We start from the raw sequence: 17,830 nt of genomic DNA on the forward strand, positions 1-17,830 counted from the left end.
ACAATAAGAAACTTCATTGAGAAAATTTGAGATAAGCCCAAAATCATCCAAACTAGAATTGAATGTATTCTCATATTGGAATAAAATGTGTTCAAGGGTTAAGGATCCTCCTTTATTTCAAAAGAAATAGACAGTTTTGTTATAAAAGATCTACTACATTTTAAAAAATGCTACTGATATGATTAATTAATAACATATGGCATGTACTCCAAATAACTAAACATTTCTACATAATAACTAATTTAAACCTCTAAAAAATAAACACATAAAAACATGGGAAAGAAAAGGTACACAAGAAATAAAGATAACCCTGTTAATTATATCTCATGAGTTTTCATTCATTCCTAATAATTAGACTTTATACATAGAGTAAAGATACAGAGAGAGTCATGTTAGCAAGCTTCCATTACCACATTTCTTTACATAGGTTGTTACGGTACAAAATCTAAATGCCTTTACTTGCTTTGAGCTCAAGAATGCGATATTTAATATCCTTATCAAGCAGCATATCCTCAGATTGTAGGTCGCAATCCAAAATGCATTGTAGAACAGTTCCCAGACTAGCAATTTCTTGATCTTTGGCCTTATCCTGAGTTCAATAAAGTTCATAGTAATTTATTTATAACTATCATGCAATGTTTGATAAAATAGAACTTCAATAAGAAAAACAGAAGTACCTTGATTTCTATAGCGTTGGTTTTCTCACAACTGCTGTCACAAATCAGTTTGGCATTCTGGACGTGTTCTCGCAACATAACAACTAATTGATTCTTGTCAGCCAAGCTATATGCACAACTGAATCTAACAGCTGCAACAAATTGCTTCCTCGTGGTAAGATTTTTAACAAAATCTGCAAGATACAAGAAATTTCACTTCAATTCAGAACTTACTAGAACAAACATAAAATAAGTTCTAACTTCAGATCTGTTGGGGAAACAAAATGAAGCCAATTTAGACTTCATAGTTCATACAACAATGAACAATCTTAATATTTACTTTTTCTATGTCATTTTCAACAAAGAACACTAGCAACCACATCATCCTGACTGCATATAGGAATGGTAAATGGTAGGGAAAGTAACAATAGATATGAACACATTTGATTTGATAATCATATGATAAAATATGTAAGCATATCTTAATTAACATACCAGAAACTTTATTTGTAAAACCCAGGGTTCCAAACAGTTCCACGGCAATCTTGTGCTGAGCAACAAATGCAAAAAGCTCCAAAACTTCATCTTCATTGAAAGAATCAAGCAATCCATAAATCGACAAAAGCAGTAGAAAACCCAGAACAACCAAAGAATTTTCAGTATTTTCTTTCATGTAAGCTTTCAAATCAAGTGCTAGCTTCAACGCTTCTTCTCTTACACAAGGTTCAATATTTGGAGAGGTTCTCATCAGTTGTTCTAGCAGAAAGATGTGGCAATCATCAATAATCACAGCATTATCTCCCATCTTACACATTGGAATAACGGGGTTCTGTATCATATCCAAAACAGCTCTTGAAGGATCTGGTGAGTCTAGCATATTAACTAAACTACCATTGTAATGTGACTCAACTCCATCAATTTTCTCACTTGTATCCAACTGCAAACTTGTTCCACCAACGATACGACTTAATTGATCAGATGCAACTGTAAATAATAGTGACAGTGACAATAAGATTTTAAAAGAAACCATATACTACGCTAGAATGTAAGACATCTGCTAGATTGAAATATATGGGTGACAGAAGAAAGAATTATACAAACAGTTACAATCAATGTCAACATAGTACCTTAACTGAATAAACTGGAGACAGTGTTAGATTTCATTGATTAATAAACAAGACTAGAAGTAGTTTCCCAAATCGGACTATTAAGCTACACTTTTTGCAATATACTTGAAAATTTTAAACTACACTAATATACTAATTTATCATTAGAAGTATCATAATATTGTATTAAAACCTTAGCCATGGATAAAAAAACCAAGAGTGTTTTGCGCTTAAGAGATTCATAAAATATTCAAGGGTGAAAAATATAATCCAAACTAGTTTTACAGTGTGTGGGTGTGATACGAAAACAGGAGAATATTTCAACTTGACTAAGACATTAAATATTAACATGATTAAAAATGTTTTTAAAGAATTATGCATATCAGGTTCTAAAATGTATCATTATCATTAAGAGGTACAGTAGTAATGAAATTCTTTCAATAAACTAGATGAATAAGAACATTTACCCGATTCTTTTTCCTCGTTAATATATTTCTTCCTTGACTCAGGCTCCCTCAGTTGTCCTTCAAACTGCTTCTCTTTTAATTTAAAATCCTCAACTTGGCTTTCAAAAAGCTTCTTTTTTGATTCGAGCTCCTTAACTTGACATTCGAATTCCAGCTCCTTTGATTCAAGCTCCTTAACTTTCCCTTTAAATTTCTCCTCTTTTGCCTGAAATTCCTTTATCTGTCCTTCAAACTGCTTTCCTTTTGATTTGAGCTCCATCACTTGACTGTTGAAATGCTTCTTTTCTGATTCTAGCTCCTTCACCCGGCCTTCAAATTCATTCTCTTTTGATTCCAACTCCTTCACCCGACCATCAAATTGCTTCTCTTTGGACTCCAGTTCCATAACTTGTCCTTTCAATTGCCTCTCTTTTGACTTGAGCTCCTCCACTTGGCTTTCAAAATGCTTCTTTTTAGATTCCAGCTCCTTCACTTGGCCTTCGAATTCTCTCGCTTTGGATTCATGCTCCTTCACTCGGCATTCATGTTGCTCCTCTTTTGAATCAAACCCCTTCATTTGGCTTTCGAAATACTTCTGTTTAGACTCCAGCTCCTTCATTTGGCCTTCAAATTCTCTCACTTTTGATTCATGCTCCTTCACTCGGCCTTCATGTTGCTTCTCTTTTGACTCAAGCTCCTTCATTCGGCTTTCAAAATGCTTTTGTTTCAGTACCTGCTCCTTCATTTGGTCTTCAAATTGCCTCTCTTTTGATTCAAACTCTTTCATTTGGCTTACAAGTTGGTTCTCTTTTGACTCTAACTCCTTCATTTGGCTTTGAAACAATTTCTGTTTTGATTCTAGCTCCTTCGCTTGTACATCAAGTCGCTCCTTTTTGGATTCAAGTTCCTTAATTTGTCCTTGCAATGGCCTCAATTTTGATTTGAACTCCACCCTCTTGCTTTCTAAATGTTTTGTTTTAGATTCCAGCTCCTTCATTTGGCCGACAAGTTGGTTATCTTTTGATTCTACCTCCTTGAGTTGGCTCTCAAAATGATACTTTTTAGATTCCAGCTCCTTCAATTGGCCTTCATATTCTCTTTCTTTTGATTCAAGCATTTTCATTCGGCCTTCATGTTGCTTCTCTTTTGACTCAAGCTCCTTCATCCGGCTTTCAAAATTCATCTTTTCAGTTTCCAGCTCCTCCACTTGGGCTTTAAATTCCCTCACATTGGATTCATGCTCCTCCAATCGGCCTACAAGTCGCTTCTCTTTCGACTCAAGCTCCGTCATTTGGCTTTCAAAAAGTTTCTGTTTCAATACCAGCTCCTTTGTTTGGCCTTCAAATTCTTTCTCTTTTGATTCTAACTCCTTCATTCGGCCTACAAGTTGGTTATTTTTTGACTCTAACTCCATCACTTGGCTTTCAAACTTCTCCTTTTTAGATTTCAGGTCCTTCACTTGGCCTTCCAATTCTCTATCTTTTGCTTCATGCTCCTTCACTAGGCCTTCATGTTGCTTCTCTTTTGACTCAAGCTCCTTCATTCGGCATTCAAAATGGTTCTGTTTTGATACCAGCTCCTTCACTTGGCCTTCAAATTCCCTCTCTTTTAATTTAAACTCCTTCATTTGGCATACAAGTTGGTTATCTTTTGAATCTAACTCCTTCACTTGACTTTCAAACAACTTCTTTTTAAAATCCAGCTCGTTCATTTTGCAATCAAGTTGCTTCTCTTTAGAGTCAAGTTCCTCAACTTGTTCTTTCAATGGACTCAATTTTGATTTGAGCTCCTCCACCTCTCTTTCAAAATGCTTCTTTCTAGATTCCAACTCCTTTACTTGGTGCTCAAATTCCTTCTCTTTTGATTTATGCTCCTCCAAGCGGCCTTCAAGTTGCTTTTCTTTGGATTCAAGCTCCTTCATTCGGATTTCAAATTGCTTCTTTGTCAATTCCAGCTCCTTCATTTCGCATTCAAATTTGCTCTCTTTTGATTCAAGCTCCTTCATTTGGCCTACAAGTTGGTTAGCTTTTGATTCTACCTCCTTGACTTGGCTCTCAAAATGGTACTTTTTAGATTCCAGCTCCTTCAATTGGCCTTCATATTCTCTTTCTTTTGATTCAAGCACTTTCATTCGGTCTTCATGTTGCTTCTCTCTTGACTCTAGCTCCTTCATTCGGTTATCGGAATGATTCTGTTTTGATGCCAAATCATTCACTTGGCCTTTATATTCTCTCTCATTCGATTCATGCTCCTTCAATCGGCCTTCAAGCTCCTTCTCTCTTGATTCCAACTCCTTCACTCGTCCTTCAAAGTGCTTCTCCTTCGACTCATACTCCTCCACCTGTCGCTTACATTGCTTCTCTTTTGACTCAAGTTCCTTCATTCGGCTATCGAAATTATTCTGTTTTGATACCAAATCATTCACTTGGCCTTTAAATTCTCTCTCATTCGATTCATGCTCCTTCAATCGGCCTTCAAGCTCCTTCTCTCTTGATTCCAACTCCTTTACTCGTCCTTCAAAGTGCTTCTCCTTTGACTCATACTCCTCCTCCCGTCGCTTACATTGCTTCTCTTTTGACTGAAGTTCCTCAACATGACTTTCCAATCGCTTCTTCATTAACTCAAAGTCCTTCATTTGAGCTTGTTCATTCTTCCTTATTGATATTACCTGTAGTAACTTCTTCCTTTCCAACAATAATTTTTCTGTTTGTCCGGCAATTACTTTTTTTATTGCATCGTGATTTTTCTCTTTGGCCTCAAGTTCCATAGTAGATTCAGCAATTTTTTGGGAAAGAGCCTTGAGTTCCTCTTCCTTACTTCCACGGTCCTCATCAATGTCATCAATGATTTGACCAGGTTCTATTTCTTTTGAAATATTACCCTTGACATGAATAAGTTCTATCTCTTTTGTCTTAAACTCTTGCTTGCACTCTTCAATCAATTCCTCCATCAAATAGAGCTGTACTTCCTTTGCTACAAAATCCTCCATACATTTTTCAATTTTCTCCTGCAGTTTGTTGTGAGCTTCGCTAATTCTTCCAACACAACCAACTTGATTTTTCTTATTTTCAAGCTCTCTGGAACACTCCTCAATCTCTCTCTGTATGGACTTCCATCTCTTCTCTTCTACTTGATTCTTCCTTTTGCAATCCTCGAATAATTCTTCTAACGATGCAATGTCTTTCTTCAGCGAGGAAAATGGTTTCTCAGTTGATTTTCCCAGCCTTTTAATTATACCCGACATACGAATATCATCTTCATCTTTATGTTGATCATCAGATGGTAACACCTTTGATTTCTTAACAGAAATATGCAAGGAGTTGCAATTGGTATTATCAAACAGCCTTTTAACTGGCCTAGGACAAGTAGGCTTCTTCTCAACTGAAGCACCGCCCTTATTACTGCATGTTCCCAAACTCGAAATCCGGGGAAACCTTGGTGACAAAGGAATATGATCATCATCGTCGTCGTCATCGTCATCATCTTCAAATTCAAAGTCTTCACATGAAACAAATAAGTTTCCATCATCATCACTACCGCCAAAATTTGGCTTATCAGTACCCTCAACATCCATCATTCAACTATATAAATTGGAAAGCCTCAGAAATTTCGAACACGGTATAAAATCCTGGAAAGAATAAAAACAAAATAAATAAACAAGTTCCCTTTTGAAAAATTTCTAGATTAAACTGAATCATGAAGAAATACATTAAACTTCCAGAAGCAAAATCAAACAATAAACACCATTATTAAAATTTAGCTTATCATCCCCGCAACTGCGATCGGGAGGGGGCTGAAACCATCAGAGCTGACCCCCGAACCAGATTAAACTTGTGGTAAAAACAAAAAAAAAAAATTAGCTTATCAGAAGCATCAAAATCCATCATCATTCAACTATAGAAACTGAAATAAATAAATAAACAATAAGTTGATTATTAAATTTTAGGTTAAACTAAACCATGAAGTAATATATGACTACATTTGTAGAAGCAAAAATCAAACAATAAACACCAACAACAAACAATGGCAGAGTAAATAAACAGGGGTAAATGATTTGAACATATAAATATAGAGATTTATTAGCTCAAACATTGCATGAAGTTGATTTTAGTTGAGAAATGCATGAAAATATACTAAATATGAAGAAGAAGAAAAAAAAGAATGAAGTTGAGATGCTTACAATGTATCTTGTGGTTGAGATAAAAGCAGAAGAGAACAAAAACTGGAAGATGAAAAAGGAAGAAATTTGTAGAATTTGATCTTAGATTTGAGAGTGAAAGCAAAAAATGAAGATTTTTTTTTTTTTTGATAGAGAAAAATGAAGAAATGTTGAAAGTGTATTTGTTTTGTTATTATCTTCGGTGTGTTTGGTTGAAGGAGTGGGGTCCACCAAACAGATTCTCCAATGGCAAATAAGTTGTTTATGGTGAGAACAGGATCCTCAGCAGCACAAGTGCCTGCAGCCATCTCTGATGCATCATATCAACCGTTTGATTTCTCTTTATCATGAAAAAGGAAAATGTTTTTACTCATATTTTACAACGTCGGCTCCAGTTTCTTCAATTATGCCCAAAGTTATTTTTTTAAGGCTTAATTAGTAAAATGGTCCCTCAAAAATATTTTTGGTTTTCGATTGGTCCCTAAAGAAAAAAAATGTATGAATAGGTTCCTTAAAGAAAAAAAGTCTGAATATGTCCCTTAAAGATATATCCGTTAATCAGTTTGGTCGATATGTCTTTAAGGAACATATTCAGATATATTTTTCTTTAAGGGACCGATCTAAAAACAAAAATATCTTTAAGGGATCGTTTTACTAGTTAAGCTTTCATAATTGTATACTCACAAAGGCTTTGCACAGTACATAAATATGTACTATAATATGAATTTTTTGTGTACTTTTTTCGATTTATTTTAATTATATATATGAGTTTTGCTAATGTACACCCACTTGTTTTTTAGAAGGTGTGTATTAGCAAGTCATAACTAAAAAGTGGTAACATACACCTTGAGGTGCATGTTGCTAAAACACTCCTTCTAAAAAATAAGTGGGTGTACGTTAGCAACTCCTATAAGCATTTACTAGAATACACCCACTAATTTTTTAGAAGGTGTGCTTTAGCAACTAATAACTAAAAAGTGATTAAATACACCCTAAGGTGTACGTTGCTAATGCACATCTTCATAAAAATGGGTGAGTGTGTTATAGCAAATTCATATATATATATATATATATATATATATGGCAAATGCTAAATAGTGCCCCCGGGGCACTCTTTAAGCCCATAAATAGTAAACTTTTTATAGAATTTTTATTGGAATGCGTAAAGTCAACGCATTGGAAATTGTAGTGTTTAACTTTTTGAATAAAAAGTTTCTTTAAATAGAATGCTTAAAGAGTGCCCCGGGGGCACTCGTTAGCAAGACCCTATATATATAAGACCTATATTTTTACTCGTATGTTAAAAGGGAAGGGTATAAGATATAGTCATTACAAAATTAATTGACATCAGAAAAAAATTTATCTTTTTGCCTCTTAATGAATTCATGAGCTTTCCTGTCAATATCTGGATCAGCTACACCCCATTCTTTGTCATCATAATAACTAATGTGCATCTTTCTTTACTGACGCCATTTTCCAATCCAAGATCACACTTCCCAATCCCTCTTGTGCTCTTGTTAGAATTGAACATGAAGAACAAATTACTTAAAATATAACTCTTCTACTTAAAGAGAACACTATCTCTTTATATATGATTAATTTAATATTGATTTTCAAGCATTATTATCACAAGTAATGAGCATCAACCTTATGAATTATAGTCTACAAATTTTAACTCATGTCAAATCTTTTTATTATATTATAAAAATTTATAATGAGCTTTAATTAATATTTTTTTAACTTTTGTTTTGCAAGACACATATATAAAAAATTGCTACTATTAAAATGAGAAATATCATTCCAACAAGTTCAATATTATTCATATATGAACAAGTTGTCACTGATAAATATTACAATTATAACTATCATACACAAGACAACGATCTTATACTGACAAATAATTTTATAACGGGACTAATTTCACTCTATAAAAAAAAATCGCGACAACGCCGCGACTCGTGCGTACGCACGGGTATTATGCTAGTTTTAAATTATTTTGTTTATAATTTTGTCATTTTTTACATAATGAGATTATTTAATGTTTTTTGGTAGATAGACAATAGACAATATGACTATGGACATTGAAAATTCACGCTTATAAGATGACGAGTCGAGGTTCGAAACTCTAGTCACGAGATTTAACCTAATAATTTTGATATTTTTGTTAGTTGAACTAAAATTATTAGATTGAGATAATTTAGTTACTTTTATTGAGATAATTATTAGGTTGAACTAAAGTAATCAACGATGAAGATCCGAAAACATAGGTATTTTGGTTACTATTATTTTATCACATTATTTGTAGGCTTGAGTTTCTTCGCAAATTCATTCTTTACGTTTTTAGCTACATTGAATTTGTACTTGTATCTGATGTATCTATCAATTTGAATGAATATTTTATTTTAATAAAAAAAATGAAAAATAAAAAACTTGATTAATAATCTAATTTTACACTATGTATCAATTTTTAAAACTAAAAAATAAAACAGATTTATGGAGTTTTGTTTTTATCTTCTTTCTAAAACACATTTATAAATCACATTTTAAAAGGTAAAATCAATACTTGTTTCTCCCCTGTATACTGTATCTATTAGACTATTAATTACTGTGCAAAGTCTTTGTGGAAAAATAATTATAGGGGTGATTGAAAACTGAGGTCTGAAGCTATAAAAATGTCACAATCCATTGAGTTAACCTCACAAGGCAGAGTCTTTTTTACCTTTCTTCTCATTTCATTTCTCATCTCATTATGATAGAAGAGAAAACAAAAAGTGGGTCCATCATTATTCCTTCCCTCTTTTCAAATTATCTTGATTCCTGAGAGTTTGATTTTCTCTCTTCTCTAACTGGGCAGAAGACCGTTTAGTGCAGGACAAAATATTTTGGGAAGGAGGGAGCAGTAGCTTGGAATATATTATCATGTTCATGAGTATAAAAAAAATAGTATATTAATAGCTTGTTTGTCGCAAACTTAAAATTAAGTGCGTTGTGACTGCCAAAAAAAAAATTAAGTGCGTTGTAAGGACTGAACATTGAACATGACGATTATAATTGTATTGTGTTTGATTTTAAAATTGTTTTTGGTACTAGATAAATTGGGGACCAAAGGACAGGATAAAACTTGAAATTATTGTCCTCCACTGAACCACGGGACAACTTTTTGTCCCCTGCACAAGTTGTTTAAAATACCAAAAGAACTTTTTGTCTACCAAATATCGTACAACACAAAATTTATTCAATATTTTAAACGTTTGTCTTGTGTTGTTCTGTCTTGTACTATTCTGTCCGGTACTTACATTTTACATATGAAACGAAAAGATAAAAATAGTTTCTCGTAAATGCAACTTAGACTTATAATTTTGCGAGTGTTATTAAGCCACATCATCTTTAAATAATTTATCTCAAAATAAGGACATTGCAATTTAAAATATAATTTTTTTTTAGTGGCTGTTAACTTAAAATATAAATTTAAGTGTTTGTAATTTAAGCATATGTAGAAAAAATGAAAAGATAAAAAAAATTAGAAATTAAAATTGAACGTAAATTTAATTACTAATCATTTTATAAATAAACAAAAAAAAAAAAAACTCATTTGTTTCATGAAGGTATATTTTTTACGCAATAACTATAATTTTTTATTCACGATGAATTGGTTCAACTGATATGAGTTTAAGACTCTTTAAGCAGATAGCCAGGGCCACGGGGACTCGACTGCAACAAAAAAAACACGACAAGTCTTGTTAATTAATAATATCCAACTACTATTTTGGCTAGTTTCTATCTCTTTAAAAAAATTATATTTCAATGTGCATCCTAAATTTGATTATTAATAAATCGCTATAAGTTTTTTGTAACAAAAAAATCCAACTATTATTTTATTCAATTGTGTGACAGAAAAGCAAGCTTCGCAAAAGGTCTAAGAAAAATTACTATATCATGTAGAGTTTAATGGATACGTATGACGGTCAATTAATTTTAAATCGATAATCAATAAGAATAATTCAATCGTCCCTGTCATATAAAAAAGTGGAATAACTTAAAAAAAACATATTGTTATTAATTGACACGTGCATATTCAATTTTTATCTATTCCGTGAGGTATAAGGCATAGTTTAACTATAATAGAGTTAGAGTGATTGTTAGACTTGACATTATTTTCTATGGTTACTTGACTTGAGAGCAGAATCTGCTCTTTGTGAGTGTGAATTATCAAATGGTGCTTGCCATCAAATTTCTTTTGTCATCTTACCTATTTTCTCAGCGCCCTATAAATTTATTAAAATATCCTTGTCCGCTATTTAAGTAGCTGATATCTCTTAAAGACACCCTACCAATCTTATTTTATTTTTCATAACATCCGCTACTTAAATAGTGGACGATATTTATAAAATTTATCATTTTTATAATATCACCTACTTAAATAGCGAAAGGGTAAAAATGGAAATGCATAGAACGCACGAGAAGTAGGTAGGGCGACAAAAGAAAATTTCTCCGTTTACAGACCCCAAACAAAATCACTACGAACCAAATCATATCCTCATTCCCCCGCAGTATAAAACTTGATGTTTTCTCTCTAGGCCTCCCATGTATCTTTTATACCTCCAAATATTTCAATTTTTCCCTTGATAAAAAATTCGGTTCGTAGTAACCGAAGTTTTTATTGAAGGGCAAAAAAGTAAAATCCAGGGGGAAAAAGAACTATGGGATCTAAAGAGAAAACATCATAAAACTTTGTTGAGAAAAGTTGAGATAAGCCCAAAATTATCCAAACTAGAATTGAATGATAAGCCCAAAATTATCCAAACTAGAATTGAATGTATTCTCATAATGTATTCTCATGGGTTAGGATCCTCCTAATGACTAAACATTTATCAATAACATGTGAAAGCCTCTAAATAAACACATAAAAACATGAGAAAGAAAAGGAAGCCAAAGATATAAATAAAGATAACCCCATTAACTATATCTCATGAGTTTTCATTCATTCCTCTAATAATTAGACCTTTTACATAGAGTAAGACACAGAGAGAGAATAATGTTAAAGTCATTTGCCAGATTCTTGAGAGGTCACTTGGTTGTTGTAAGTCTACACTTCAACCTTGTGGTACTCAGTTCGAGACTGGCACCAGAGAAAGTCATTTACGCGTGAATATGTACCCGATCAAAAGTAGTGTATAAGTTAGCAGGTTTCTATTACCATATTTCAATAAATTAGGTTCTGGTACAAAAACTAAATGCCTTTAATTGCTTTTAGCTCAAGAATGCGATATTTAATGTCCTTATCAAGTAGCATATCCTCAGATTGTAGGTTGCAATCCAAAATGCACTGCAGAACAGTTCCCAGACTAGCAATTTCTCGATCTCTGGCCTTATCCTGAGTTCATGTACATACTAGTATTTATTTATAACTATCATACAAGGGTATCTGTCAAAATGGAATGTTTGATAAAATAGAATTTCAATTAGAAAAACAGAAGTACCTTGATTTCTATAGAGTTGGTTTTCTCACAACTGCTGTCACAAATCAGTTTGGCATTCTGGATGTGTTCTCGCAACATAACAACTAATTGATTCTTGTCAGCCAAGCAATATGCACAACTGAATCTAACAGCTGCAACAAATTGCTTCGTCATGATAAGATTCTTAACAAAATCTGCAAGGTACAAGAAATTTAACTTCAATTCCAAACTTACTAGAACAGACAGAAAATAAGTTCTAACAAACAAAAAAAAAACACATTGAACTGAATATTTCAAAATTTGTCAATTACATATTAGATCATTTTCATACGAACAAGTAATATCTTAATCTTAGCATCTTTGCATCTATCCTCCACAGTTTTTACATATAATCTAACAATGGGATTTTATCTACAAATAAAATAAAACTCTTTGCTTCTCTATGCTGTTAGTCTATTTTACTAACATGTTAAGAAACATATATAGGTGGTTTGGTTTCTACTGATTATTTTGATAAGTATAAATGTGGTGGACCGCAAATTTAGGAGAAAAAGACATACGCAAATTTAGACTTCATGGTTCATAAAACAATCATAATATTTACTTTTTCTATGACATTTTCAACATAATGTGAATTTAAAACTCAAATTTCTCCAAATTACATCCACCATAAATGATAAACCGGTTAAAAATAGCCCTATCTCAGAGTTCTGCACTATCTAAGAACCCAAGCAACCACCTCATCTTGACTGGAGATAGGAATGGTAGGGAAATAACAATAGAAATGAACACATTTCATTTGATAATCATATAATAAAATATCAAAATCATATCTAAATCAACATACCAGAAACTTTATTTGCAAAACCAAGGATCCCAAACAGCTCAATAGCTAAATTGTGCTGAGAAACAGATGCAAAAAGCTCCAGAACTTCATCTTCATTGAAAGAAGTAAGCAATCCAAAAATAGACAAAAGCAGTAGAAAACCAAGAACTGTCAAAGAATTTTCAGTATTGTCTTTCATGTAAGCTTTCAAATCAAGTGCTAGCTTCAATGCTTCTTCTCTGACACAAGGTTTAATATTTGGTGTGATTCTCATCAATTGTTCTAGCAGATAGATGTGATAATCAGCAATGATCTCAGCATTGTCCCCCTTCTTACAAAGTGGAATAACAGGGTTCTGTATCATATCCAAAACAAGTCTCGATGGATCTGATGATTCTCGCATATTAACTAAAATACTATTGTAAAGTGATTCAACTCCATCAGTCTTCTCACTTGTTCCACCAACGGTACAACTTAATTCATCATTCATGTAGGATGTAACTGCATATTTAGACATTAGATATTTAAGCTCCCTCATATTTATGAAGCATCAGTAAATAATAGTGACTAAGAATTTTTTAAAAAAAAAATATGGGTGACAGAAAAAAGCATTATATTAACAGTTACAACTTACAATCAATGTCAACATTGAACCTTAACTGAACTGTTGGAGATAGTGTTAGATTTCATTGGTTAATAAACAAGACTAGAAATAGTTGCACTAATAGGACCATTAAGTGCCCCTCAAAGTTTGTCAGGATATTGAACCTACTATTTTGCAATATACTAATCAATCTTTCATTAGCAGTACCATAATATTATATATAATTAAACCTTAGCCACGGATAAAAAACAGAAGAGTGTTTTGCACTTTAAGAGATTCATAAAATTTTCATGGGTGAAAAACATAATCCAAATTAATTTGTCAGTGAATGTGATTTGAAAACTGGAGAAGCTTTTCAACTTGACAAGACATACAACATTAGCATGATTAAATTTTTTTTTTAAAGAATTATGTAGAACAGGTTATAAAATATGTCATCATCATTAAGAGGCACAGTTGTTTGGAAACTCTTTCCATAAACTAGATGAATAAGAACATTTACCCGATTCTTTTTCTTTATCAATATATTTTTTCCTTGACTTAGGCTCCTTCATTTGTCCATCAAATTTATTCAACCTTGACTCGGGATCCTGTTCTTTCTCTTCAAACTGCTTCTCTTTTAACACAAGTGCTTTCCATCGTCCTTCAAATTGATTCGTTTTTGATTCGAACTCCTTAACTCGACCTTTGAATTCCTCCTTCTTTGATTCGAGCTCCTTCACTTGCCCTATAAATTCCTCCTCTTTTGACTGAAACTCCTTCATTTGTTCCTCAAATTGCTTTTCTTTAAATTCGAGCTCCTTCAGTCGTCTCTTGAAATGCTTCTTTTCGGATTCCAGCTCCTTCACTCGTCCTTCAAATTCATCTACTTTTGATCCGAACTTCTTCACCTGGCCATTAAATTTCTTCTCTTTAGACTCAAGTTCCTTGGCCTGTCCTTTCAATCGCTTCTCTTCTGACTTGAACTCCTCCACTCTGCTTTCAAAATGCTTCTTTTTGGATTCGAGTTCCTTCACAAGTAGACTCTCTTTTGATTGAAGTTCCATTGCCCGTCCTTCAAATTCTTTTAATTCAAGCTCATTCTTACGACCTTTGAGTGCTTCCTCCTTTGATTCAAACTCCTTCCTATGTCCTTCAAGCTGTTTCTCCCTTGATTCCAACTCCTTTACTCGACCTTCAAAGTGCGTCTCCTTTGACTCAAGCTCCTCCTTTCGGCTTTCAAAATGCTTCTGTTTTGATGCTAACTCCTTCATTTGACATTCAAATTCCTGTTTTTTTGATTCAAAGTCCTTCACTTGGCCTGCAAGTTGGTTATCTACTGACTCTAACACCTTCAACTGACTTTCAAAGTGCTGATTTTTAAATTCCAGCTCCTTTACTTGGTCTTCATATCTCTCCACTTTTGATTTAAACTCCTTCTCGCGGCCTTCATGTTGCATCTCTCTTGACTCTAGCTCCATTGCCCGTCCTTCAACTTGCTTCTCTTTTGATTCAAGATCCTTCATACGACCTTGGAGTGCCTCCTGCTTTGATTCAAACTCCTTCATATTTCCTTCAAGCTCCTTCTTCCTTGATTCCAACTCCTTTAATCCTGCTTCAAAGTTTTTCTCATTTGACTCAAGCTCCACCATCAGTCCTTCACATTGCTTCTGTTTTGACTCAAGTTCCTTAACCTGGCCTTCAAATTGTTTCTTCATTGACTCAAATTCCTTCATTTGAGTACATTCATTCTTCATTATTGATATTTCCTGTAGTAACTTCTTCTTTTCAGACACTAATTTTTCTACTTGTGCACCAATTAATTTGTTCATTGCATCAAGGTCTTTCTCTTTAGCCTTAAGTTCCAAAGTAAATTCAGTATTTTTTCGAGAAAGAGCCTTGAGTTCCTCTTCCTTTCTTTCACGGTCCTTATCAATGACTTGACGAAGTTCTATCTCTTTTGTAATGTTACCCTTGACTCGAATAAGTTCTATCTCTTTTGTCTTAATCAAGTCCTCCATCAAATGAAGCTGCTTTTCCTTGACTACAAAATCCCTCTTACATTCTTCAATTTTTCCCTGAATTTCGTCGTGAGCTTCATTAATTCTCCTAACAGAACAAACTTTCCTTTTCTTACTCGCAAGCTCTTTGCAACACTCCTCAATATCTCTCTTTACGGACCGCAATCTCTTCTTTTCTACCAGCTTCTTCCTTTTGCATGCCTCAAATGATTTTTCTAATAATCCAAGGTTTATCTTCAGCGAGGAAAAACATTTATCAGATGATTTGTCCGGCATTTTAATATCAGACAAACGAATATCATCATCATTTTTTTCCTGATCATCATACAATGATACTTTCGAATCCTTAACAGAAATATGCAAGGATTTGGTGTTATCTAACACCCTTTTAACCGGCACCACCGTAGTAGTAGTAGTAGTCTTCTTCTTAACAGAAGAATCATGTTTATTACTACATGTTCCCAATCTTGAAATCTGAGAAAACCTTAGTATCAAAGGAACATCGTCATCATCTTCAAAGTCAAAATCTTCACAAGAAACTGGTACCTTAAAATTCTCATCATCACCACCACAAATTTTTGGCTTATCAGAAACCTCAACAACATCCATCATTCAACTATCGAAACCGGAAATCCTCAAAAAATACAAACACGATATAAAATCCTGAGAAGAAAAAATACAAAAATAAATAATTAAACAAAAAGCTTCAATTGAAAAATTTCTAGAGACAAACACAAAATACATTACCTATGAAACATGGACACCTATGAAGCAATACAGACACAAACACAGATACGGACACGCCGACACTGATAAATAATTAAATCATGAAGTAATACATTCGCTCCCTATGAAGCATGAACACAAACACAGACACCAGACACGACACAGACATATCCACACTGATAATAATTTGAGAAAATGACATAATTTAATATAATCATAAGTGTCAGTGTCGTGTTGGTGTCAGACACCGACACATGTCCAACATCGGGACAAACCTAATCCGAAGAGTGTATGTGATTCACAGAATATTAATACATTTGTAGAAGCAAAATCAAACAATAAACACCAAGAACAAACAATATAGGCATTGATTAGGTCTAATATTGCACGCATGATGTTGATTTTTTCTAGAGAAAGCATGAAAATGTAAATGTGAAAGAGAAATGTATAAAAGGAATGAAAAATATGTTGAGATGCTTACAAAACGTGGTTGAAGGTTGATGTTATGTTGTTGTTAGAGATCGAAACCAGAAGAGAAAAATGGAAGATGAAGGTGAAGAGAGAAAAAGAAGTTTCTAGAATTTCATTTGCATTTGCATTTCATTTGGAGAGTGAAAGTGTGAGAATAAAGACAAAAATGAAAAAAGAGTGGGAAAAGTGAAGTTATTGAGCGAGTTTGTTGCTGCCTTTGGTAAGGGTCAAGGCCTGTGTGAGGCAGTGGGGTCCATAAAACAGACTCTAAAATGGCAAATAAATAACTTCTTCATTGAGTTGTTTAGGGACAGAAGACCCTCCACAGCAAGGACATATAATAAAGCCTCTTTCAAAAACAGTTTATTTTATTTTATTTTATTTTAAGTAGATACACTAAACACATTTTATTTTATTTTACATTGAGTAAGTGAGATATTTTAAGGTTTGAATTCTACTATGTTTAGTGTCTGACTGTCGGTCTCTCATCTCAATGTCAATCCTCATCGTGTGTCATGGTACCGACCTCCAGAAGGTACAGTCTGTCTCAATGTGGATGGGAGCGTATTGGGGTCGTCGGACACTGCCGATTATGGAGGACTATTGCGAGACAATAATGGTGAATTTATTTGGGGTTTCTATGGGACTGCAGCTGTTCATAACATTCTTTTTTGACGGTGTGTTCATAACATTCTATTCGCAGAGTTAATGACAGTTTTGCATGATTTGAATTTGTGTTGGAATAGTGGCTACGGTGAGATTGTGTGCTACTCGGAAGGGCTCACAATTCATCACCGCTTTGCTAATGAGGTTGATTGCATTCGTCAACTCTTAGCCAAGGACTGAGATGTTGTTATCAAGCAAGCATACTTTTCGTGAGGGAAATGCATGTGCGGATCTTTTAGCGAAATTGGGTGCTACATCTAATGCGAAGTTGGTGAAGATTTCTGCCCCAACTAGTGAGCTGCTAAGACCACTACTTGATGATTCTTGGTGTGTAGAATTTATCAGGGAATAGAGTCCCTAGCTGTTTGTTTTTTCTCTTTGTTGTAACAAAAAAAAAAGTGACATTGATGATCATTTTATAACTGTCTTCAAAAAAATTGAATTCAATACATTGAGATTACAAGGTTAAGCTCTTATAATTGAACAAACTTCTCAAGTATAACTATAAAGATAAACTTGATTTGTGTTCAGTGGAAACTTAGGATGAAGAGTTAAGTAAAGAAGAGTTGCAATCACAACAATTTTATCCTAATTCACCCTAAACCTTAAAGAAGATTTAGCCAAGAAATAAAGATAACTTTATTAACTATATAGTAGTGTATAAGTTAACACATTTCCATTACCCCATTTCTTTGAATTAGGCTGTTCCAG

General features: G+C 33.5%; 2 protein-coding genes across 4 annotated transcripts; both read right to left on the bottom strand.

The window, feature by feature from the left end:
• Positions 1–86: 86 nt before the first annotated feature.
• On the bottom strand, positions 87–6,534 carry LOC123893960 (COP1-interactive protein 1-like). 3 transcript variants are annotated; one of them, XM_045943806.1, is made up of 6 exons: positions 6,389–6,530; positions 5,953–6,038; positions 2,230–5,836; positions 1,152–1,640; positions 678–850; positions 91–589 (listed from the first exon to the last, which is right to left on the bottom strand). In XM_045943806.1, the coding sequence occupies exons 3-6, from the start codon at positions 5,783–5,785 to the stop codon at positions 446–448; spliced, it is 4,362 nt and encodes a 1,453-aa protein (XP_045799762.1). In that variant the 5' UTR covers positions 5,786–5,836; positions 5,953–6,038; positions 6,389–6,530; the 3' UTR covers positions 91–445. The 3 variants fall into 3 exon arrangements, with proteins under 3 accessions (XP_045799761.1, XP_045799762.1, XP_045799763.1); XM_045943807.1 differs by lacking the exon at positions 5,953–6,038 and having other exon boundaries at positions 282–589; positions 2,230–4,361; positions 4,572–5,836; positions 6,389–6,531; XM_045943805.1 differs by lacking the exon at positions 5,953–6,038 and having other exon boundaries at positions 87–589; positions 6,389–6,534.
• A 4,746-nt stretch (positions 6,535–11,280) lies between these two features.
• On the bottom strand, positions 11,281–15,919 carry LOC123893963 (nuclear matrix constituent protein 1-like). Its single transcript, XM_045943809.1, has 4 exons — positions 13,759–15,919; positions 12,674–13,153; positions 11,848–12,020; positions 11,281–11,741 (listed from the first exon to the last, which is right to left on the bottom strand). The coding sequence occupies exons 1-4, from the start codon at positions 15,866–15,868 to the stop codon at positions 11,598–11,600; spliced, it is 2,907 nt and encodes a 968-aa protein (XP_045799765.1). The 5' UTR covers positions 15,869–15,919; the 3' UTR covers positions 11,281–11,597.
• Positions 15,920–17,830: the final 1,911 nt, after the last annotated feature.

The sequence above is a fragment of the Trifolium pratense genome, linkage group LG7 (genome assembly GCF_020283565.1).
Source record: "Trifolium pratense cultivar HEN17-A07 linkage group LG7, ARS_RC_1.1, whole genome shotgun sequence".
Classification (NCBI taxonomy): Eukaryota; Viridiplantae; Streptophyta; class Magnoliopsida; order Fabales; family Fabaceae; genus Trifolium; species Trifolium pratense.